This window comes from Tasmannia lanceolata, unplaced genomic scaffold, assembly GCF_043159265.1.
Source record: "Tasmannia lanceolata isolate RefF3 unplaced genomic scaffold, GAP_Taslan_0.1 ptg000003l, whole genome shotgun sequence".
Lineage (NCBI taxonomy): Eukaryota > Viridiplantae > Streptophyta > Magnoliopsida > Canellales > Winteraceae > Tasmannia > Tasmannia lanceolata.
The window spans coordinates 59550541-59576759 of NW_027518680.1; the positions used below are offsets into that span (position 1 = coordinate 59550541).

General features: G+C 37.7%; 2 protein-coding genes across 2 annotated transcripts; both read left to right on the top strand.

Annotated features, from left to right (window-relative positions):
- The first annotated feature begins 1505 nt into the window (after positions 1–1505).
- LOC143863805 (pentatricopeptide repeat-containing protein At3g62890-like) lies at positions 1506–5208 on the top strand. The gene is made up of 2 exons (XM_077374574.1): positions 1506–2675; positions 3980–5208. The coding sequence occupies exons 1-2, from the start codon at positions 1524–1526 to the stop codon at positions 4688–4690; spliced, it is 1863 nt and encodes a 620-aa protein (XP_077230689.1). The 5' UTR covers positions 1506–1523; the 3' UTR covers positions 4691–5208.
- A 3440-nt stretch (positions 5209–8648) lies between these two features.
- On the top strand, positions 8649–26219 carry LOC143857252 (DUF538 family protein (Protein of unknown function, DUF538)). Its single transcript, XM_077367671.1, has 3 exons — positions 8649–8853; positions 12411–12465; positions 25580–26219. Exons 1-3 carry the CDS (start codon positions 8767–8769, stop codon positions 25957–25959), a joined length of 522 nt encoding a protein of 173 aa, XP_077223786.1. The 5' UTR covers positions 8649–8766; the 3' UTR covers positions 25960–26219.

A 26219-nucleotide genomic window follows, 5' to 3' on the forward strand; every position in this document is an offset into this window, starting at 1 on the left:
GTTTTAGCAATGGCGTCTTTCAGTTTAGCATTCCTCTCAGAATAATGGGCTCAATCCAAGAATTGAGTCCTTCAATTTCTGTCTTTGACACAGCTGATTCGATGGAAAACTTGTGGATTTATAAAAAATATCACATAAAAATCACCAGTCAAGACACCCATGTTAGAAGAAGAAAAATGATCTGTACCAGGTTTTACCCAATTTCCTTATGTTGGGTTTCTGCTTGATTATCTTGAGATATTGATAATGTTCAAGAACTAATAACGATTCGTCGCTGAACTCGGCGATCTTGATTATTTTGTATGGATCCCATTGCTTGCGCAAAAGTTCATGATCTACCTGAATGGGAATGAGTGCGCACAAGCAAGTTTCCAAGCATTAGTTTTAACAACATTAATGAATTTCTACTCAGTCTAGAGACCAATGTTTCAAAGCTTGAATTCAGATGAGAGCTCAGCCCCTGAAAAAGGTAGTTGATTCACCCCTTTAACGTCAATTTTCTAGGGTGAAACTTTGATTTTATTGGTCCTCATACAAAATAAATGGGTTACTGCCATTGTTTTGGAATTTTACCTAGAAATCTCTAATGGTTTCTGTGAGAGTGGTTCACTGCTTGAGGATAGATTCACCCCTTTAACGTTTTTCTCTGCCTTTAAAATCTATCCGCTTTCCGATACTAAAAAGTGGACAAAAGAGTTAAGTCTTTAATATATGTTGACATTACAAACCTTTTCAAAAGATTGAGCAATAGACTTTTGCAATGTCCCTAAGGGCCCTTTGGATACCTTCCATTTTGTATTTGGATTTGGAATTGAGTTTTGAATACAAATTGAATAGATCCGGCAGCTCATGTAGAGGGAGACAGAGAGGGAAGGGGATACTTGGTAGTGGAGGGTAGAGGTTGAGGAGCAAAGAGGGTGAAGGAAACTACCAGATCTGTGGATTTTCAGTTTCTTATTTCCATAGCAAACTTAGAAATCTGATTTTTTCACTATTAGCTGCTTGAATTAGAAACCCAAGAATTTGATCCGGTCCAAATTACAATGCAAAAAGGGCTGCAAATGTGAGAAATCCAAATCAAAATCTTCTCGGCATCCAAACTGGCCCTAAATTATATTTATCTTAACAATTTCTTTCCCTATAAATTAGGCAAAAAATTATGTTTTTTGAATTATTCATAAGGCATTTTCTTTTAAAAAAATAATTACTAAAATGTGTTGACAAAAATGCCTTTTTAGTAGCTATAAAAACATGATTTTCTGCCTAATAAATGATTTTTACAAAAGACGATATCGAGTTTGAGGTATTTATAAGGGATCACCTTATGCTTAAAATTTTAAAACACTACCTCACCTTTGGGTAAAATTTGCAAAAGACCACATGCAGTAGGATTCCAACAGAAAAAAAATGGCTGCATTAGCATTGGATTATGAAAAGGACAAAAAATACCCTTTTCCAACTAACAAAACCAACCAACCTCTTTTCAAATTTCCCCAACGTCTCTCTCTCTCTCTCTCTACTGAATGCCTCCGCTTCTCCACTCTCCATTCATCAACTCAAAATACAGACTCATAGAAGAAGAGATCTTCTCTCTCTTATCCATCTCCACCTCCTTCAACCACATAACCCAAATCCACGCCCGAATTTTCGCCCTTGGACTTCACCAAAATAACTTCATTGCCACCAAGCTCCTCACTCTCTGTTCCTCCACCTCTTCCATTAATCATGCCTTCCTTCTCTTCAACCATATTTCAAACCCAACTGTTTGTCTCTATAACACATTCATCAGAGCCCTCTCCCAAAACAATCTCCCAATTCAAACCCTCAAAACCTACACTCAAATGAAAAATGCCCAAATCCCATCAGATAATTACACTTTCCCCTTCCTCCTCAAGGCCTGTGCCACCCTCCCTCCGTCCCCACCTCTCGGTCGAGCCGTCCATGGAGAGATTATCCGAACTGGGTTCGAACCCGACCCATATATTCGAAATTCTTTAATTGACATGTATTCAAAATGTGGGTCCCTTGAGAGTGCATTGTATCTGTTTGATGAAAGTCCTACAAGAGATATTGTCACTTGGAATAGCATAATCGCGGGGTGTTTTCGTAGAGAAAATGTTGAAAAGGGTAGGGAATTTTTTGATAAGATGCCACAAAGGAATGTGGTGAGTTGGAATACGGCAGTGGCGGGGTATGCCCAAAATGGGCGTGCAACGGAGGCATTAAAGCTCTTTCGTAGAATGCAATATGAAGGAGTAAAGCCCAATGGGGTGACGCTTGTTGGTGTTCTATCAGCTTGTGCTCAGGCGGGTGCAGTTGAGGTTGGGAAATGGGTGCATAGGTATATAGAGAGGAGCGGGATTCGAATGGATGTTTTGTTGAATAACTGTTTGATAGATGTGTATTCGAAGGGAGGTAACCTTAGAGAGGCACGCCGGGTGTTCGATGGAATGGGTGAGAGGAGTGTTGTGTCGTGGAATTCTATGATTTCTGGTTTAGCTATGCATGGGTATGGTGAGGATGCGGTTTCGCTGTTTGAAGAGATGGAGAGAGAGGGTGTAGAGCCCAATGATATTACTTTTATTGGTGTTCTCTCTGCTTGTACGCATGCTGGATTGATCGATGAAGGGCGGAGGTATTTCAGTCGGATGGTGGAACATGGAATTACACCCAAGGTTATGCTTCTTTTGCTTCTCCCCATTTTTTCTTATTTTACTGTTTCAATTATATGATCCTGCTCTGTCAAAAAAGCTCAAAGTACCTCTGCTTTTGTAGTGTGTAGTTAGTTACGTAATTATGCTATGTTATTACTCAATGCTAGACTGTTACGTCTACTCTGTCTAAGGTTTTCTGAACAGAGCAGCTTAAATGCATTTTTGCCTTTCACCATGTGCCATTTTTGAATCATAACCTTATTATTCTAAACCAGAATTGCGAATATCGAAGCTTGTTTGAGTATTCAATTGAGTAATTCAAGTTAAGAAGATTAATCTGGTTTTAATAGAAGTTACTGTTATAAAAAGTTTAGAATTCTGTATGATTTTAAGAGTTTTCCAAGTGCTAGATTGAGCTTCTCAAGTATTTGATCAAGAGTCTCTAGTCCTCTCTTGCTTTGTTATCTGTTCTGTCAAAAAGCTGAATGGTAGGCAACTAGGCATTTCATGTTTTCTCAGTACTTATCAGTAGCCCTGCTTTTCTAACATGGATTTAGTTAGGTAATCATGTTTATGTTATTAGCAATGAGATTCCTTTGCATCTTACTGTGGGGAGATGTTTTTCAATTTTTCTACTTGTGCCTGTCTAAGGGATTTTTTAACAGAGCATACTAAATGCATTTTTGTCTTTGACCATCTTCCATTTTCTAATAAGAGATTAATCTAGGGGTTGGGCCTGTAGCTCAATGGCTGAGGCTTTGTATCTCAACCTTGAGGTCGCACATTCGATCCCAGCTTGCCAACAAAAAAAAAGACATTAATATAAATCAAGATTCAAAAACTTGAAATTTGATCTGGATCCAATCTAAATGCTGTGTGTGTGTGTGTGTGTGTGTGTGTGTATATATATATATATATTTTATTTTTTTTAATAAATTTTGTTTTACTGTTTAAAAAAAAAACAAAAAAAACAAGAGTTTTTCAATTATTAGATTGAGCTTCTCAAGTACTTGATCATTAGTTTCTAAGAGTTAATAGTAAGGGTGTAACTTGGGTCAAGCTTGCGCTAAAAAAAATGAATTGGAATCAACCCGAATCCGACCTGAAATTATGGTAAAAGCTAAACCCAAATTCCCAAAAATCGACCCAAGTTGTGCCCTTAAGTTTTAGAAAACAAAGTGGCATCATAATCTTGATTGAGTTGGGTCTTTCTGCATTTGAACAAAGAAAGTCACTTCCTATCTCTTTATCATTCTTCTGTTTCTGTAATAGTGGTTGAATAATTTAGAACAATTATTTTATTTTTTTTCTTTTCAAATCAACAGGTTGAGCACTATGGTTGCGTGGTTGATCTCCTTGGCCGCGGAGGTTGTGTAATCGAGGCTCATGAACTGATAAAAAACATGCCCATCCCTCCAGATGCAGGAATATGGGGTGCTCTTCTCGGAGCTTGTCGAACCCATGGAAACTTGGAGCTCGCGGAGCAAGCAGTGATACGACTTCTCGAACTAGAGCCATGGAATGCGGGGAACTACGTCCTCCTATCAAATATTTATGCTGCTAAAGGCTGTTGGGATGATGTTGAGAGAGTGCGAGAGAGGATGCGAGGAAGAAAGGTCCAAAAGACTCCCGGGTCAAGCTCGATCGAGATTGAGAGTTCAATCCATGAGTTTGTTATAGGAGATAGATCCCATCCTCGTTCGAAGGAGATATATGAGAAGTTAGAAGAGTTGGGGATGAAGTTAAAGCTTGCAGGCTATGTACCCAATACGAATTCGGTATTGCATGATATTTGCGAGGAGGAGAAGGAGCATGCTCTCAATGTGCATAGCGAGAAGCTCGCAATTGCTTTTGGGCTCATCGCCACTCCCCCGGGGACACCCATAAGGATTGTCAAGAACTTGAGAGTTTGTGGGGATTGCCACTCTGCAACTAAGCTAATATCGAAGATCGAAGGGAGGGAGATAATTGTAAGAGATCGGATTAGATTTCATCATTTCAACGATGGAATGTGTTCTTGCAAGGATTATTGGTGATCAAAGATTATTGGAGTTGATTATTGGTTTTAGAGCAGGTGGAAGATTTTGCTTAGCAAGGGGATAATCTCACCATGCTACTGGTAACATCCGTGTTTCAAAACACGGATGAGGGTCTTAATGTGGCCAAAGCAAATCTTAGTCGAATTGATGTGGTGTGATCGAGTACTCAGTTGACGTGGCAAATCTTTCCAAGGGGATAATCTCATCATGCGATTGGTAACATCAGTGTTTCAAAATGCAGATGAAGGTCTTAATGTGGTCAAAGCAAATCTTAGATGAATTGACATGGCCAAGTACTCAGTTGACGTGGCCGAGTACTCGGGTGAAGCAGTCATAACTCGGGTGAGTCCATGGAGTTTTGATCGATTTTGTAGAACTAAACAAAGACTTAGACAAGAACGCGAGCAAGCTAAAATGAGCGGTTAAGATCATTTTGATGTTAAGAACCATGTGATCTGATATGGAGGCTCTCATGGATTGTTTTTCGCAATTTCATCAAAACCTAAATTTTTACATCTCATTGATTTTTGGGTATGATTGATCGTAGGAGTACCAAGTAGACCATCACAACCGTCCAAAACGAATTAGATTCACCGGAAGTCATCGGTTTGATCTTTGAGTTATGGTTAAACCTCAGCAATTCCCACTCGATGGACGATCTGGATCATCGAATCTTAGTTTCAATAGACATTAATCAAAGCTAATAGATAACACCAATCGGACCATCACTACCGTCCAATTGCTTGCAAATGAAATAGATCCATCTGGAACACAAGATGAGAATGAACGGTCTAGATCATCGAATCTTAGTTTTGGTAGTCTTTAATCCAAGCTAAAAGATCACACCAATTGGACCATCACTACCGTCCAATTTCTTGCAAACGAAATAGATTCATCGGACAAAGTATTGCAGCCCTGCAATATTCGATCTGTTTGAACTTTGATTTACGATTAAAGATCAATTATTACCACCAGATGGATGGTCCAGATCACTTGTTCCACACCTGCAAGGGGTGATGGTAAAGAAAATATCATCTGATAGTTTTTATATGGGGCCCACATTCTTTGATCGAAGCCATTCATTCATTGGCCCCCAACATAAATAGGCCTTGCCCCGAAAATCATCTCTACGGAATTATCCTAGCCCTCGGATTTTAACTAACTGTTTGGATACATGAATTTTATAATACAAGGGTTTTAGCTTGAAAAATCCAGAGTTTGTTTTATAAAATCCCGGTTAAATCTAAGTTTTAGCTTGTAAAATCTAGGTTTAAGATTATAAAATCTAGTATTTTATAATCCTGGATTATAAAATTCATGTTTCCTCATGGATTTTAGAATCCAGGTTTTTAGTTTGAAATCAGTGTAAAGAAGTGTTCATGATCAAGCTGTTGCCGCTGTCCTGGCAGCGTTTCTTGGATTTTAAGTGAGAAATTCAGGTTTTAAAAATCTCTCATGCATCCTATGATTTCTAAAACCTAGAAATATGGGAAGATCTACTACTCTCTTACTGATAGAAAGAAGGGCGAGAAGTAAAAAAGGAGTCCAAAACGTCGGCTGGCCACTTCTTCTCGTCTCTTAGTTATTATTTTGAAGAAATCCTGGATTCTAAAATCCACGTATTCAAACTGTCTAACGGCCCTTAGGGACCGTTTGGATACTCAAATTTTATAATCTTGGATTTCCTCAAAATCTTGGATGGGAGACGAGAGAAGGACGTTATCGGTTGTTTTCTGATTTCACGCCCTTCTTTCCATCGAGTGAGAGAGTCGGTGATCATCCCATGTTTTTAGGTTTTAAAAATCTCAGGATGGTGGAAGAGTTTCTTACTTAAAATCCAGGATAATTGATTGTAAAATCCAGAATTTTACACCGCGTTCGTACTAAATCATCGATTCTAAAATCCACGTATCCAAACATCCCCATAAAAGTTTCTATCACCTACCATGGGCCCCGTCTCATAATTCGCTTACGCCACAAATTCGGCTGTGCACTCGCTTTCAAGCTCACTAGAAGTCTACAACCAAATCCCATCATGTGATAGATGGGATTTTGTTCATACACCTTTCTCATATTTGCAAGTGTAAAATGATATCTGCACTCACTTTTGATAATGACACTCATCCATCTAACTCCTCTCTCTATTTACATTTTCTAGTTGAAAAAATGACAAAAAAAGAAGAAGAAGAAGATTGCTATTAAGTTCTTTAATAACGAATTTTTAAGGCCCACATGTTCCAGATGGATATAATCAAGTCCGTTGATTGGAGCAGCGAACACAAGTCTGGCCTATCGCCGTTGGTCCCACCTTGATCGGATGATCCTAGCCGCTCGATCTACTTGTAAAATATTTGCCATGATCAAGGGAAGTTATGGGCATGGTTGGTAATAAAAAAATAAAGAGTGCCCTTATCAAAACAAGGGCATTTGGCTATCACTTATTTTTTTTAATTGATAGGTAGGGAAGATATAAGGTGGCTGTTGCTGTCTCTTCTACGCCACAAGACAAAAGCCAGCTCTTGCTTACTTGAATTTCAAGCCTATAATTAAATGAAAGTGATGTATTCACCCCCCCCTTTCTTACTCGAGCCAGCCTACTCTAGTATATTGTACTTATGAATATTGATTCTATACTGGAAATGTGTTGCCGAGAGAAGAAAAGGGGTGCGTATATCCTAATCCTCTATACCCTCTAACATTCAGATCGGAGGGTTAAGATCAACCTATGGAAATAATTTTTGGGGCACAACCTATTCAGTGTGTGGCCAATCTAATGGACGGTTTGGATCATCTTATGGTGCGGGTCATACCGTAGTGCCCTCATCAAACTTAAATACAGTAGTGCTGATAACATTTCCCTTTATGATAACAGGAGAAAAGGGGTAGATGGTCATAGAGGTATGTAAGGGCTGTTTATGTAAAAGGTGTGGTTTAACATGTGTGTTTCTAAGGTTACACATTTTATAAGGGACTGATATCCACACGACCTTGTTTTGATATTGACGCTACTAACTTTGTTTCACTCTCATCTGATTAGATGTTGATCAAAATATGGTAAACAAAGTTAAAAATTGGAGATCAGATGGACAGTCCATATTAACCAAGTGGGCCCTAAAACTTTCACCCGGGAAGGAAAAGAGGGAGAAAATGTCATTCGCAAGGGATTTGTACATATCTCTGTAGGTGAAATGACCAAAATGACCTCAGTCACCGATAAATTCTCTATATTATGGAAATGATTTTTGGGGCACAACCTTATAACCTATTTAGGCTGTGGCCCGTCTAATGGACGGTTTGGATCATTCTATGGTGCGGGCCATATCATACATTTTAATAAAGTTAGGAGGTGAAATGACCAAAATGCCCTCAGTCACAGATAAATTCTCTATATTATGGAAATGATTTTTGGGGCACAACCTTATAACCTATTTAGGCTGTGGCCCGTCTAATGGACGGTTTGGATCATTCTATGGTGCGGGCCATATCATACATTTTAATAAAGTTAGGAGGTGAAATGACCAAAATGCCCTCAGTCACCGATAAATTCTCTATATGGAAATGATTTTTGGGGCACAACCTTATAACCTATTTAGGCTGTGGCCCATCTAATGGACGGTTTGGATCATTTTATGGTGCGGGCCATACCATACATTTTAATAAAGTTAGGAGGTGAAATACCAAAATGCCCTCAATCACCGATAAATTCTCTATAATATGTAAATGATTTTTGGGGCACAACCTAATAACCTATTCAGGCTGTGGCCCATAATGGACGGTTTGGATCATTCTATGGTGCGGGCCATACCATACTTTTTAATAAAGTTAGTAGGTGAAATGACCAAAATGCCCTCAGTAACGGATAAAATCTCTGTATGCTGTATATTTCTGTTTTCTTTTTGTACTTTTTTGGAGTGTGGGCTCCTTTATACTCTTTACTTTTGCATGCCTGGTTTCAAATAAGAGAGAGAGTAGAGAGAGAGAGAGAGAGCAGAGTCCTTAACACTTGTGGGAGAATCTCTCTTTTTCTAAGAGAGAACAAGAAGAAGAAGAAGAAGAAGGAGGAGAGGGGTAAAATGGAGAAAGCACTGACAAAAGTGGGGAGCTTTTGGATCTCAAAGAAAGCCAAAGAAGAGATCTTTTCCATTGGTGAAGATATCACTGTAATCTTATTTTCTTTGGGCTTTCCCCCCCTTTTTTTTCTCTCTCTTTCACTCTCTTACTTGCCTTTTCTCCTGCATTTTCATATCTGTGTTTTCTGATATTTCCAGTTTCGATTTTGCATAATGCAGATTGTTTAGACAAAACCCTAGTTGATAGTTTACTGTTAATTTTTCATTGGTTCTTGAAAATTATCAAAGAAATACAAGATTTTCTTTGAAACAAAAGATGAAAGGTTTTCTTTCTCTTTGATACTTTTTCTCTATGTTAAATTCCAAGATTTGTATTAATCTTGGTTAATCTTCATTAACAATAAGCAGTGCTTATATAAGCATTTATAGATAACTACAATCAAACTTTAGATCCGACGGTCAGATCTACTAGATCTGATCTGATATTCTCTTAACACTATAATTTCTTTCTTTCTTTTTTTGTATTGATTTTGCGTAATTCCATTCAAATCGATCCAACCCACCTGATTTGTTTCAGTTGATTCTCCATTAGATTCCTATAATGACATTTAAAATTCTGGGTTTTTTTAAAGAAAGAGGAAGAGAAAAAGGAAATAAAGAAGTGGGTTTTGTTGGAGATGAAATAGAGTAGAATGGGTCTTCAAGGCGTGCATTGAATTTTTCTCTTTTATCTTATTCTATGATCTTTGCCTATCAATTCAATACAACCCATTTGATGATTTTCCAACTTTTTTTTTTTCCAGTTATCCATCTGATTTATGTAATGCAGAATTTCTTCAAAATGGTAAGAGAAGAAAGTAAGAACTTGGCTATGGGCATGAAACAAAGACAAAAGGGTTTCGTTCTCTTTTATCTATGCCTATTCTTTCTCAATTTTGCATAATTCTGCTCGAATTGACACAAATTAGAGATGACGATTTTCCATAGTCCTAGTCCGGCACTACTTTACCAATTGGCAGATCATAATCACTAACATTATGTTCGTTGATGACTTTACTCGCTATACTTGGTCTTAATTATTGAAATACAATCCGCAGGCATTTGATATCTTCTAGTCATTTTTTCGTTGTTGACTCTGACATTGATCCACATCAGTCGTAGCTTTAGATAGCCCGACAACTCTGACATTGTTCCACATCGGGCCTTTACTTGTGCCTCAGACACTGCCCCAAAGGTGGGCATGCATAATACATCGTGAATGGATGGTTACAGCCCATTTGAGTACCTGGCAATGAGCTGCTCTGTAGTGTCTCCCAAATCCCAACTGATTCTGTACTAGGAGCTTATAGAATCTCGTACATCATCTGCTGGTAATTAAAAGGTAATAACTCTCCCATAATCCTTTTCATCTCCTCCCAAGTAGTAACCACAGGTTCGAATAATTGTTTCCAATGTTTACCATTCAAAAAAAAGAAGAAAAGTATCTCCACCAGTGTTTAAAAATGCAGATGCGACATGGAACGTGGCTGAAGAAAATCCTAGTAGACTCGATGACTCGGTCGAGTCTTGGGTCGATGCGGCTGAGACTCGGTTGACACGGTCATAATTCGGGAGTCAAAGGAATTTTTATTGACTCTATAGGGTAAAAAGCATAACGCAGAGGCAAAATGCAGAACACAGCCAAGGTAAAAGGGATTCAAATCGGGGGAGTCCATGATGATGCTGGGGAGTTTTAAAACTATGATCTCAACTAACTGCCACCATGCCGCAGCTCAGCCCTGAACCTCAATGCTATCAGAGATATCCGTTTATGCACAGGCACCTCTTTATAATCAAGCACCCCCTTCTAACATCGTCATCCAATCCAATTATTATCTGCCCCCTATCCCCTAAACAACTCGAGAAGTTCAATCTTAATCCCCTTTACAACTCGAGAAGTTCAATCTTAATCCCCACTGCCCATCTGTTATTTTCTCGTGAAAAACAGTTTTGGGGCTGAGATTATTGTTCAGAGGGTTGTCTATTATATGGTACGTATTATTAATGATCGACCCCCTCATCAACTCTTTCCACATTACCATCCACATGTTCTGACACATTTGGAGTTTGTGGTGACTCTTGAATGCACAATAAATGGGTAAAAGCAGCCCCAGTCTGCTATCTCTTCCTTAATCTCTATCGTTTACATGTCATGTTTCTCTCCTTGCTGTTGGACCATTTCCCTGACCTCATCTAGAATTTTTTCTTTCATGCACTTTCTCATTAGACTTAGGACTTTCAGCTTTTCTAGGAGCCATAGCTTTGATACCACTTGATGACAGATCCAATTCTAATTTGAGGCTCTGATGCCACCCTGATGTAGACCTGATCATAGTATAGAACTGATTACAATGTAAGTACATTGATGTCAATTAGATGCAATTTATGTCCAATATAACTGTTTTGAAATCTAATCTATGATGAAGAGAGTGATTTCCAAATTAACCAAGTGATCTGAAAATTTTTAGAACAGTCAAAGTAATCTGAAATTTTTACAATTGTCCAGTGATTTGCATTTTTTTACAACTGTCTGGACAGATCTCTCATAATCCCCAATCCAATATTTTTAAACGTAAACTGCATGTTGAAGCCAAATAAATATAGCTAAAACATGCAGTATCCAACCCCTTTCTCAATGGAATAACATTCTTAAGATAAATCAGTTTTATAAATAAAACTGCACCAATCAAATCTAAGATGTACTGACCTTGAAGTAACCAGTCACAAGTAAAGGAGAATGAAAGCCCTGTCCCATTTATTTCATAGTCACACGATACTACCTTTCTCTTGGAGATTCCGACGCTCTCTAGATCGAACCCTAGATCTTCAATCTTCAAGTACGCCTGCACACTAGAAAGTTATGCAGAAGATGAAAGCAAAAGAAGTCTATCTGCTTCTCTCAAAACAAGTCATTTCTTTTCTTTTCATAAAACAAAAGTGCCGCAAAAGAGGTTTATATCCATATCTATAGAACTCTTGAAAAAATCTTAAAACTTTGAACAAAAGAGACTTACCTTTCTTCCAACTTCCATGAACAAAAAGGGGTGGTTTCCCCCCAAACCCACAGGTATCTTTCCCATTCTTGCTTGACGTCCAAACTTCTAAATAATAGGCGATTTTAGTCTCTCCCCAAACTCACGACTTTAATCCTTTTTAAAACTTGTGTCCTCTACTTAAACAAACTCTCCAACACAAACCTTACCCCATGGAACGTGGGCCCCATTTTCATGCGAATGAACTCCCCCCCAAACACCCCCCCCCCCCACACACACACACACACACACAACAACAACCACACCATATGCATACCAGAAATAGAAAAGTAATGAAAAAACAATGGCAATGTGAAATGTCTTTCCTGCTGAGTATTCATTTATGTTGCTCTTTCTTTGAATTGAACCTTCCCTTTGCTTTCGCAGTTCTATTCTACAATTAGTTTCTTCCTTTTTGGTGAATTTTTCATATGCATACTACTGTTTGCCTGTCATGTATTTGTAGATGCACTTCTTGCTATTGGTGTGATCCTTTCTGATTTTTTTTTTGAATGATTTTTACATTTTTTTTTGAATGAATGTGATCCTTTCTGAATATATGCTTCTAATTGGCAGACTTTTTCGAATACGGTGGAAGAAAAGGCAAAATGGATATTCAACAAGCTAAAAGGTGTGAAATTAGTTTGCATTTACAATTTACCTCTCGCACGGCCGTGCCCTCATCTCACATTTTCATCAATCTTTTTTATCATAAGAATGGAATTAGTTGAACAGATAACCGATAGCCATTTCTATGTTAGCGGTCTATTCAACAGAATAACTAATTATTTCATGTACTTCTTTCAGTTAAGTGAACAGAAGCTAGTAATTAGTTTCATTATTAGCATGATTTAGAAGTTAATTATTAATCATTGTTGCTAAGAGTCACGCCATCTCATATAAGACAATGTCCAATACCTCCCACCTCAACTCATACACACACATATAATGATTCTTGAGAACACCTCTAGTTGAATCTTTATTATGACAATTACTAGGGCACCTTCTCTTTTTGTTACCTTCTCAAAAAAAAGAAAAGGGCACCTTCTCAGGATTACATTCTGGCATTCTCATGAATATTACTAAGCTTATAAGAAAGAGTGAATGACTTTTCAAACAAAAATATGTGGTGGTGATTTTATAAAAAAGAGATTCGACATAAATAAAGTGATTGTTATTTATTCGTATTGCTTCCAAATAAAACACTCATAAAGTGAAGGAGAAAGCATCGATTCCCATGAAGATTCTTTCATGGAATGTGCATGGGTTGGGTTCCCTCGAAAAGAAGGCCCACATAAATGAGGTAGTAAGAAAGCAAAAGCCGGAGGTAGTCTGTACTCTGTATTCAAGAAACAAAATTGTCTTCTTTGAATAGATCAGTGTAAGAGTTGGGCTTCAATCGCACTGGGAGTTTACTACTTTGGATGCAGTGGGAGCATCTGGTGGAATTTTGTGTCTTGGGATTGAAATAAATACGAGGAGCTAGAGATATGGAAAGGTGATTTCTAAGTTTCAGTGGTGTTAAAAAATGGCAGTACCCTTTGGACCTTTTCTGGGATATATGACCCGGTAGTCAGGGAGGAAAAGAAGTTTTGGAAGGAATTGGGAGCTTTGGGGAACAGATGGAGTAACCTGTGGTGTCTGGGAGTGGATTTTAATGAACTCTGGTGCATTGAAGAAAGAACTGGGTGTAGAAGATGCAGTCGAAATATGGTTGCCTTTGCTGACTTCACTGCTGATAGGGAGTTGATCAACATTCCTCTGGTTGGGGCTCAATTTACCTGGGAAAGAGGTCCCTGCAGAAGTCGGATTGATAGATTCCTTTTCTGTCCTTGTTGGTTGGAGAAATTCCCTGATGTGCGTCAGCTTGCTCTTGATCATATTGTATCTGACCATTGTCCTATTCTGTTAGATCCTCAGCTAGAGTCATGGGGCCCCTCACCTTTCAGGTATGACATTGCTCTGCTTGAATTGTCTAAAATGGAAGAAAAGTTGGGTGGATGGTGGTCTGAGTTTAAAGCAGGTGGGCCGTAGGATGTGGTTATTGGAATGAAATTGCGATAAGTAAAATAGATACTCAAAGAATGGAATGCGGCTTAAATCAGCTTCGAAAAAGGAAGATGTGGTTAATTAATAAAATTAAAGATTTAAAAGCAAGGGTGCAAGAAAGCAACGCTTCGGCGGAGGAGGTGGGTGAGATAGGCAAGCTGAAAGAAGAATATAATGGTTTGCTATTACATGAAAAGATTTTTTGGAGGCAGAAATCCAGGGTAAAATGGTATATAGGGGGAAAAAACACATCTTATTTTCGTGGCATTGCTAGGGCCAAGAGGAGAGAAAATCGGATTGTGTCTCTGTTGATTAATGGGGTGAGAACCAGTGAGAAAGGGTCATTAAGAATGAGAGAGAGGTTTTTTTTTACAAGCGGTTGTACTCTTCTGAAAATTTTCTTCGTCCGATCCCTGTGGGGGTGGAGTTAAGTACTTTGGATGAGGAAGATGTAAATTTTTTTGGAAGCCAGTTTTCAGAAGAAGAAATAGAAAGGGGGTTTTCTCTCTTGCGTAGGGCAGAGGTCTAGGTCCGGATGGTTTTTGCTTAGCTTTCTTTCAGTCTTGTTGGGAGTACTTTAAAAAGGATATTGAAAGCTTCTTTACAGAGTTTCATGACGGATTAGAGCTTAATAGTGTAAATAAATTAAATAAGACAGAAGAATGAAGAGCAAAGAACCAGAGATTGTATTCCGTTGATATTTTCTTCTAATGAATACAACCCATATTTGAAATAAAAGAAAGCTAACAACTTTCTTGCAAAATAGCTACTGCTACTTATCTTGAAAAACAACTTCCTACAGATAAGCCACTACTAACAAATTAAAGAAACAAACACATGCTAAAATAACTGAGATGCTTCACCCTTATCTCAACCAAGCCAAGTCTCTAGATTGATTGAGTAACTTGAGCCTTATTAATAGGAACCACTAACTGATGCTAAGCAATGATCTCGTAACATTCCCTCTCATTGCTTAGTTGATGCCAATATCCTTCATCCCTAAGCTTGTCTTGAACCTGTTAAACTTCTCCACACTAAAGGATTCGGTGAAGATATCAGCAATTGCATCATTCGTTGGTACATATATCATATCTACCTCCTTGATCAAAACCTTTTCTCATATGAAATGATAATGAATCTCTATATGCTTTGTACGAGCATGAAATGTTGGATTGGATGCCAATGTTATGGAGCTGATGTTGTCACTCTTGATTTGAATGCTGTAATCAATCCTTTCACCAAGGTCTTTAAGCAATTGGGTCAGCCAAGCACTTTCACAAGTGGCTTGCATTGCAACTCTATATTTAGCTTCCGTGGATGAGAGTGCTACAGTAGGCTGTTTCTTACTTGCCCATGATACAACTCCTGTGCCCAAACTGAAACAGAATCCAGATGTTGAGCGGCGCGTGGATGGATCTCCAGCCCAGTCTGCATCGCAATAACCTGAAAGCTTGATTGGAATCCTGCATTTGTAGTAGACTCCTTCACTGACCGTTCCCTTTACATATCTTAAGATATGTTTTACAGCTTCCATGTGAGATTTTCTTGGGGTTTGCATGAATTGGCTCACAATTCCTACTGCATAGGCCAAATCCGGTCGAGTAATTGTTAAATAGATAAGGCTACCAACGATCTCTCGGTACAAATGTGGATCATCTATGAGTGGTCCTTCATCTTTTGTCAATTTATGATTCAATTCTAATGGTGTTAACACTGGATTAGAATCCAACATTCCAAACTTCACAAGCAGGTCTAAAGCGAATTTCTTTTGCATGATTAAAATGCCATGATCATCGCTCACTACTTCAATTCCAAGAAAGAATTGAAGTTCCCCCAAGTCTTTCATCTCAAAACTTTGAGAGAGATCATTCTTTACTTCAACAATTTCAGAATTACTCCCCAAAATAATGAGATCATCAACATATATGGCACATATTGTCAATGATTTTGGAGAATTGTTGATAAAAATGCAAGAATCAGCATTTGAGGCAATGAATCCATGAGAATAAAAGAATTCTCTGACCTTAGCAAACCAGGCTCTTGGAGCTTGTTTCAGTCCATACAACGCTTTTGTGAGTTTGCAAACATAATTTGGCTTTTCATGATCTTCGAATCCTTCTACTTGATCCATATAAATTTCTTTGTCAATTTCTCCATTTAAGAACGCATTTTTGACGTCCATTTGACGTCCAGTAGGTCCCACACAAGCGGGTCCCACCACCAGTAGGTCCCACACAAGTGGGTCCCACCAACAGTAGGTCCTACATCAGCGGGTCCCACACAAGCGGGTCTTACCACCAGCGGGCCCCACAACAAGTAGGACCCACAAATAGCGGGACCCAACGCCAACGGGACCCATCACTAGTAATAATAATTAAATAATAATCCACCGACGAAAATATTAATTAAATAATAATCCACTTACGAAAATATTAATTAAATAATAATCCACTTACGAAAATAATAATTAAATAATATTCATCATTACAAAATAATAATCCACCGACGAAAAATAATAGTTAAATAATATTAATCATCTTACTATTCACAAAAATAATAATTTCATCCTATTACTATTCAAGCAGCCGTTACTATTCTCAAAAATTTAATATTAATCATACTGTTACTAGTCAATCACACCGAAAAAAATATAATTAAATAATAATCACCGACAAAATAATAATTAAATAATAAATCCACCGACGAATATAATAATTAAATATTCACGTCACTATTCACGTCACTATTCATGTTACTATTCACGTCAGATTTTCCTATAAATAGAGGAAGAGAAGAAGAAGAAAAATAGAAAGGAGAAGAAAGAGAAGAAAGAGGGAGAAAGGAGAAGAAAGAGGGAGAAAGAAGAAAGGAGAAGGAAATCCACTTCAAGGTAAGTCTTTCATAGATAGTTAAAATATTTATTATGAGTAATATGGTTCTTAAAATATTAATTATGGATAATATGGTTGGTTCTACCACCTAAAATATTAATTATGGATAATATGGTTGGTTCTACCACCTAAATAATTATTATGAATAATATGGTTGGTTCTACCACCTAAGTTTTATCACCTTATTTGAAATAGTAACATGTGGGGTCCATATGAATAGTGTAGCATGTGGGGTCCACATGAATAGTAACATGTGGGGTCCATATGAATAGTGTGCTAGGCCCCATGATCTTGAAATATGAATTTGATAACAAATAATATGGGGTCCACAGGGAACATTATTTTGGACATAGATGGACATTACCTGGATAGAAAGGACACTACCTTAAAATATGAATTTGATGATAACTGCTACTTTTTGGGCCCACTTGGTAGGGAGGCATACATGTGCAAGGTGGGACCACCCTCAAATTGGGGTATATCATCTTTGGTGGAAGTTTGATATCAAAAATGAGACAGCAGTATAGCGCCTCAAAATGAGTGTCTATGCCAAAACAGAACGTGAATATGATTTTATCTTCAGGATGATGATGCCCCTCACACTCTCACTTAGAGGCCGTCCCAATATATATACATCCGAGGTCTTTACAAGGCAGGTGATACATAACTTTGCTCGTACGGCTTTCAATTTATCCAACAAGAATGGTGAAGTATTTGATTTACATTGTTTCTAAGTTATTCTATATTATATGTTGAAATGGATTCAGTTTCATAGAGATTTTCTAAACCAGAATTCAATTCAAATAAACTGAACAAATACTTTTCCAATATGATAATTATAGAGATTTTCTAAACCAGAATTCAATTCAAATACACTGAACAAATACTTTTCCAATATGATGGAAGGTCCAGCCCTGATACCATGATGTGAAATCCCGATCCTACCCATGTAGATATTGTCCGGTATTGTCCGGTTCTGGGTCATGCCCTTTTGGGTCACTGCCCTTTTGGGTCCATGCCCTCCCCAGTTTTAAAACACGTTTACATAGTGAGGAGAAATTTTCCATATACAGCCCAGCAACCTTTCCTACCTTTCTTAGAGCTTTTCAGAATCAAATAAATAAATACAATTTAAACTGAATCCATTTCAACATATAATATAGAATAACTTAGAAACAATGTAAATCAAATACTTCACCATTCTTGTTGGATAAATTGAAAGCCGTACGAGCAAAGTTATGTATCACCTGCCTTGTAAAGACCTCGGATGTATATATATTGGGACGGCCTCTAAGTGAGAGTGTGAGGGGCATCATCCTGAAGATAAAATCATATTCACGTTCTGTTTTGGCATAGACACTCATTTTGAGGCGCTATACTGCTGTCTCATTTTTTATATCAAACTTCCACCAAAGATGATATACCCCAATTTGAGGGTGGTCCCACCTTGCACGTGTATGCCTCCCTACCAAGTGGGCCCAAAAAGTAGTAGTTATCATCAAATTCATATTTTAAGGTAGTGTCCTTTCTATCCAGGTAATGTCCATCTATGTCCAAAATAATGTTCCCTGTGGACCCCATATTATTCCTGTGAACCCCATATTATTTGTTATCAAATTCATATTTCAAGATCATGGGGCCTAGCATACACTATTCATATGGACCCCACATGTTACTATTCATGTGGACCCCACATGCTACACTATTCATATGGACCCCACATGTTACTATTTCAAATAAGGTGATAAAACTTAGGTGGTAGAACCAACCATATTATTAATAATAATTATTTAGGTGGTAGAACCAACCATATTATCCATAATTAATATTTTAGGTGGTAGAACCAACCATATTATCCATAATTAATATTTTAAGAACCATATTACTCATAATAAATATTTTAACTATCTATGAAAGACTTACCTTGAAGTGGATTTCCTTCTCCTTTCTTCTTTCTTCTCCTTTCTTCTCCTCCTTTCTTCTCCTTTCTCCCTCTTTCTTCTCTTTCTTCTCCTTTCTATTTTTCTTCTTCTTCTCTTCCTCTATTTATAGGAAAATCTGATGTGAATAGTAACATGAATAGTAACATGAATAGTTATGTGAATAGTGACGTGAATAGTGACGTGAATATTTAATTATTATATTCGTCGGTGGATTTACTATTTAATTATTATTTTGTCGGTGATTATTATTTAATTATATTTTTTTCGGTGTGATTGACTAGTAACATTATGATTAATATTAAATTTTCGAGAATAGTAACGGCTGCTTGAATAGTAATAGGATGAACTTATTATTTTTGTGAATAGTAAGATGATTAATATTATTTAACTATTATTTTTCGTCGGTGGATTATTATTTAATTAATATTTTCGTCGGTGGATTATTATTTAATTATTATTACTAGTGATGGGTCCCGTTGGCGTTGGGTCCCGCTATTTGTGGGTCCTACTTGTTGTGGGGCCCGCTGATGTGGGACCTACTGTTGGTGGGACCCGCTTGTGTGGGACCTACTGGTGGTGGGACCCGCTGATGAATAGTATTCGGTGGGTCCTACTGTGAATAGTAATTTTGAATAGTTTATCTCAATAGTGACTTGCATAGTAATCTTGCATAGTGACTATTTTTATAATCACTTCACACACCATAGCTAATTGTTAATTACAATACTTTATGTAAAAAGTTAAAAAAACTGAATAACGCAACTACACCGAATCTAAAAACTACTTCGATAATCCTTTCTCTTGAGAATCCAACGGAGATCAATCTACTTCTCCTTGATACTTGAAATTTTTAACCACAAAATGAGCTAAAAGCCCAGCTTGAGAAATATTTTTTTGTCCAAGGACAATATTTTTATCATTTGATGAAAGATTTTTCTCATAGAAGTTTCCAAGTGAAGTCCAAATTTCATTTGCATTTGTACATGATGAACTCAAAAGCATTGGGAAATAATTCACGACGGTGCACCTGAGAGGCATCCTCACGAGGCCTCGACTCCTGACGAGCCCCGAGATTGGCTGCGATGGCCTGAAGTGCTGCTTGATTTGCTTCTTGATTTGTCCTGAGGATTTCAGCCAGTAATTGTAGGCCATCTTGATTCTGAGCCTGAGTTGGGCCTTGGGTATTGTTGTCAGATGTAGGAGCTTGGTTAGTGGTGCCATTCCTGCCAGTTCGCTTCTTTCTTGAATACATCTATAAGATATACATCTATAAAAGATACTAGGAATGAGACGAAAACTAGGGATTAGAAATCTCTTTATTTCTTTTACTAAAATTTTAAGGTACAATGAAGTCTCTAATCGTGTGTTTACTTACGAAAGTTCTTGGGGTAGTTCTCCTATCTCGTTCGAATTTTTCGGTTGACCCTTGAAATGTGACACATCATATGTCACCTATTAGCTATCTAACCCTACTTAACGACACAACCCACAAGCACCAGGTTCTCCGTAAAACTGGGCTCTGATACCACAACTGTAACGACCCGATTTCCTATCAAGTCGTTACGAGCAAAAGAACTGTAAAAAATCATGGAAATATTTTTATTTTATTTTATTTTTATAATCAGCAACCACGATAAAATCTTATTCCAAAATACTCACAATAACAACTGCCATTCTTCTTTCATAACTAAAATGTTCCTTACAATAACATCGACATTTCAATTATTTCTCCCATCGCTCTATGCTCCTAAATGTCCTCATGCGCAAACGCACCCTCGTGGGCATCCTCTAATCCTGGGGAGAAAACAACGTCAAGTAGAGTGATAGTAACCTAGCAGGTATGATAGTTCAATCTAAACAGCAGATCAAGATCCATATTTATTCAAATAACATTCAAATACTTTTCCAACATAATAATTCATAGAGATTTTCTAAACCAGAATTCAATTCAAATAAACTGAACAAATACTTTTCCAATATGATAATTATAGAGATTTTCTAAACCAGAATTCAATTCAAATACACTGAACAAATACTTTTCCAATATGATGGAAGGTCCAGCCCTGATACCATGATGTGAAATCCCGATCCTACCCATGTAGATATTGTCCGGTATTGTCCGGTTCTGGGTCATGCCCTTTTGGGTCACTGCCCTTTTGGGTCCATGCCCTCCCCAGTTTTAAAACACGTCTACATAGTGAGGAGAAATTTTCCATATACAGCCCAGCAACCTTTCCTACCTTTCTTAGAGCTTTTCAGAATCAAATAAATAAATACAATTTAAACTGAATCCATTTCAACATATAATATAGAATAACTTAGAAACAATGTAAATCAAATACTTCACCATTCTTGTTGGATAAATTGAAAGCCGTACGAGCAAAGTTATGTATCACCTGCCTTGTAAAGACCTCGGATGTATATATATTGGGACGGCCTCTAAGTGAGAGTGTGAGGGGCATCATCCTGAAGATAAAATCATATTCACGTTCTGTTTTGGCATAGACACTCATTTTGAGGCGCTATACTGCTGTCTCATTTTTTATATCAAACTTCCACCAAAGATGATATACCCCAATTTGAGGGTGGTCCCACCTTGCACGTGTATGCCTCCCTACCAAGTGGGCCCAAAAAGTAGCAGTTATCATCAAATTCATATTTTAAGGTAGTGTCCTTTCTATCCAGGTAATGTCCATCTATGTCCAAAATAATGTTCCCTGTGGACCCCATATTATTCCTGTGGACCCCATATTATTTGTTATCAAATTCATATTTCAAGATTATGGGGCCTAGCACACTATTCATATGGACCCCACATGTTACTATTCATGTGGACCCCACATGCTACACTATTCATATGGACCCCACATGTTACTATTTCAAATAAGGTGATAAAACTTAGGTGGTAGAACCAACCATATTATTCATAATAATTATTTAGGTGGTAGAACCAACCATATTATCCATAATTAATATTTTAGGTGGTAGAACCAACCATATTATCCATAATTAATATTTTAAGAACCATATTACTCATAATAAATATTTTAACTATCTATGAAAGACTTACCTTGAAGTGGATTTCCTTCTCCTTTCTTCTTTCTCCCTCTTTCTTCTCCTTTCTCCCTCTTTCTTCTCTTTCTTCTCCTTTCTATTTTTCTTCTTCTTCTCTTCCTCTATTTATAGGAAAATCTGACGTGAATAGTAATGTGAATAGTGATGTGAATAGTGACGTGAATATTTAATTATTATATTCGTCGGTGGATTTATTATTTAATTATTATTTTGTCGGTGATTATTATTTAATTATATTTTTTTCGGTGTGATTGACTAGTAACAGTATGATTAATATTAAATTTTCGAGAATAGTAACGGCTGCTTGAATAGTAATAGGATGAAATTATTATTTTTGTGAATAGTAAGATGATTAATATTATTTAACTATTATTTTTCGTCGGTGGATTATTATTTAATTATTATTTTGTAATGATGAATATTATTTAATTATTATTTTCGTCGGTGGATTATTATTTAATTAATATTTTCGTCGGTGGATTATTATTTAATTATTATTACTAGTGATGGGTCCCGTTGGCGTTGGGTCCCGCTATTTGTGGGTCCTACTTGTTGTGGGGCCCGCTGGTGGTAAGACCTGCTTGTGTGGGACCCGCTGATGTGGGACCTACTGTTGGTGGGACCCGCTTGTGTGGGACTTACTGGTGGTGGGACCCGCTGATGAATAGTATTCGGTGGGTCCTACTGTGAATAGTAATTTTGAATAGTTTATCTCAATAGTGACTTGCATAGTAATCTTGCATAGTGACTATTGTGAATAGTAATTATGAATAGTGACTATTGGTAATTTTTAATATGTGTAAGTATCTACTCATTTTTAGTTGACATCTGGGGCGGTGGCTTAGTGGTAGGAAGCCGTTCAATCCTCGCTCAGCGTTGGGTTCGAATCGCGTACGCCCCATTATGCCAGATGTCCTCATGCCCGATTAACTCGGGGAAAAATGAGTAAAGGCCGATGATTACCCCACCTATGAGGTCATTTTACCCCGGTTGTTACAGTTTCCATCCCTTTTCAGCTGCGATTGACATGATAACTCGAATGTTTGTGATTTTGGCAACAGGGCTGAATGTCTCGTCATAGTCATCACCATAGGTCTGAGAGAATCCTCTTGCCACTAACCGGGCTTTGTAGCGCTCGACTTCACCATTGGATTTACGTTTAATCTTGTAAATCCACTTGCAACTAATAGTCTTCTTTCCAACTGGGAGTGGTACAAGATCCCATGTAGCGTTCTTAGTTAATGCTTGCATTTCTTCTTCCATGGCTTGTTGCCATCTTGGATCAATTTTGTTATCATCAGAATTTTCTTCTATTTGTTCTCCTTGTTCTTCTATGGTGCTGTAATTCCCTTCCTTATACCAGCAGTCCCTTGCGAAATGACCTTTCTTGCCGCAATTGTAGCACTTGAAACCTCTTGGGTTGTTGATGGATGGTGAAGATTGGCTACTCTTTGAACTTCCTTGATCATTGTTGTCGGCAGATCGTCGAGACTGATTACTTCTAGGAAATCTATGATCACCCTCATAGAAACTTCATCGAAATTGTTGGTGATTCTGATGCGATTTCACTGATCCTTGAAATCTGCCCTTTCCCCGAGGGCTTCCACGAGTATTAGTGAATAAGGCTTCATTAGAATTTTCATACTTCTCAATTTTGCTTTCCAACTTGTGTCTTTCAAGTAGTGCTTCTTCTTGCAGAAGGAGACTAACTGCCTCATCCATGGGGGGGGGTTTCTCTTTCTGAACAAACACTCGCATCGCATCAAATTCAGTTCTTAAATTTTCTGATATGATGGCAACGCGGGTGTCATTCCCCATCTTAACTCCGATTCCCTCTAATTGATCACAGAGATCTTTAACTTTGGGAAAATACAGCAATAGATTCGTTACCTTGCTTGCAGGCTCGCAATTCGGCTTCCAAGAATGCTTCCCAGCCCCCGCTTGCTCGTTATGGAGATCATTGCTTAGCATCAGTTAGTGGTTCATATTAATAAGGCTCAAGTTAATCAATCTAGAGACTTGGCTTGGTTGAGATAATGGTGAAGCATCTCAGTTATTTTAGCATGTGTTTGTTTCTTTAATTTGTTAGTAGTGGCTTATCTGTTGGAAGTTGTTTTTCAAGATAAGTAGCAGTAGCTATTTTGCAGGAAAGTTGTTAGCCTTCTTTTATTTCAAATATGGGTCGTATGCATTAGAAGAAAATATCAACGGAATACAATCTTTGGTTCTTTGCTCTTCATTCTTCTCTCTTATTTAATTTATTTACATGGTATCAGAGCCAAAGGTCTCGAGTTCAAACCTCCCGGATAGCAAAAAAATCCACATGTGATGGTCGGCCCAAAGTGGGACCACATGTGCCACGTGTTTGCCCAGTGGGCCACACGTGCGGGGGAGTGTTAAAGTATAAAAGATAAATAACACCTTTCTCCAACAGCTTAAGCTTTTGGAGAAGTTGGAAAGTTAACAAATAGAAGTTTCATGACGGATTTACACAGTCACACATCATATAAAATCTCAAAAAGAGTAGTCATAAAAAATAGATATATTAGGATCATCCTATGGAAATGATTTTTGGGGCAGAACCTAATTACGTTGTGGCGATCCAAATGGACGGTTTGGGTCATCGTATGGTGTTCGCCATACCATATTTTCGGGAGTTTGCATATGTGAGCTCCCTATGCATACTCTTAGATTCCCTTCATCAACCCCTGTTTGTCTATATATTGGCACTCTATTTTACACTCTTATTGGCTGTTAATTGCTGATTCCAGCTAATTAGATAATGCAAAATAGATGCACGCCAATGTTAAAAACAGGGTAGCGTAGATGTATTCCCACATGCAATTCTTGTATAAGCTTTTTATCATTTCATTATAGCCTCTCTCTCTCTCTCTCTCTCTCTCTCTCTCTCTCCAAATACCAATTGCCAGTTTGTAGTAATATTGTTTGAAATTTACTGTCATATCCAGGGCCCCTATCATTCTCAAACCATGTGACTATTCTTTTCTTTTTTCGTAAAATCATCATCTTAAAATTATTAGCTCATTAAAGTTTAACTATACTTCTAGCTGTTTTGGACTTCTCGTCTGCCCATTGTACCTTGGCGCATATATTGATTTTTTTATCATGTAATACCTGTTTATTGTGTTATATAGCATAACCCATTACTGTTATACCAGCTGTTAAAACACCAGGCTTTTAAAAATATCAGTTTGAAAGGAAACCACTTCAAAAATATTTCCACACTTCAACGACAGCATAATTGTGCAATTTATGTATCCACATGCAAGCATGCACATGCACATGTGTGTTTTGTGCAACTAGTTTACATTCTTACATTCATGCTATGTTAGTTATACCTGCATTCTTACATACATGTATGTACATGACCATGCTTACGGACATTAGGCAGAAAATCTTAAGAGAACTAACTCTTCTGTTCATTTCTCAATGCAAACTCCAGAATATACACATGCATGTTTACTTGTACATCATACATTTTTTAAAAACTCATTGAGTCAACGCTCTTTTACCTTGGCCGAGTTCTCTTTGAGTGAGTCCCCCCCACCCAAGTCAATTTAAGACTCCTTTGACTTGCCCAAGTCAATAAAAAATTGACCGCATCAATCATTGACTCATTCGAGTCAACTCTCTTTTACCTTTATTTACTTCTTCTGAGTCTATAGGTTTTGTAACACTCATCATATATACGTACATGACTACCTGTACATATATTACTACATCCATGGATGACCATGGTGCCTAACTCTTCTGTCCATTTCTTAAGGCAAACCGCAGAAATCGTTGCCGGATCTCCTCCGAGAACATGGACTACCACCAGGCCTCTTTCCCAAGAACATCACCTGCTACGAGTTTGATGAATCAAAGTCTAAGCTCATTGTCTACATGCCTTCTGTCTGTGAGGTCAGTTTCAAAGACTCTTCCGTAGTAAGGTACGCCACTCGCGTCAAAGGAATTTTATCGAGGGGGAAGCTGATGGGGGTCGAAGGAATGAAAACAAAAGTCCTGATGTGGGTTAAAGTTACCAACATCACTGTTGAGAGCTACAAGTCTGACAAGGTCTGTTTCACCGCTGGCGTGAAGAAGATGAGGCCCAAGGATGCATATGAGATGCCTCGTGATGCTATCAAAGTCGAGGAATTTTGAGGTGAACCCAATCTTCATTACTTTTAAGAGCATTAACGCAACAATGTCTCCGTCAATCATCATTATTCGTTCATCCTCTCCATGATCTTATATTCATATAATGCATTTTAGTTTAATCTCCATGATCTCATGGGTGCAATTCATCTCTGTTCATGAGAGTTTAGATATCTGTTTTTAGTTCTTCTTGGATACATTTTACCATATGACAATCTCCATCCCCATTGCTTTTGAGAAGTCTTGATATGTTTTCTCTTTGGTTA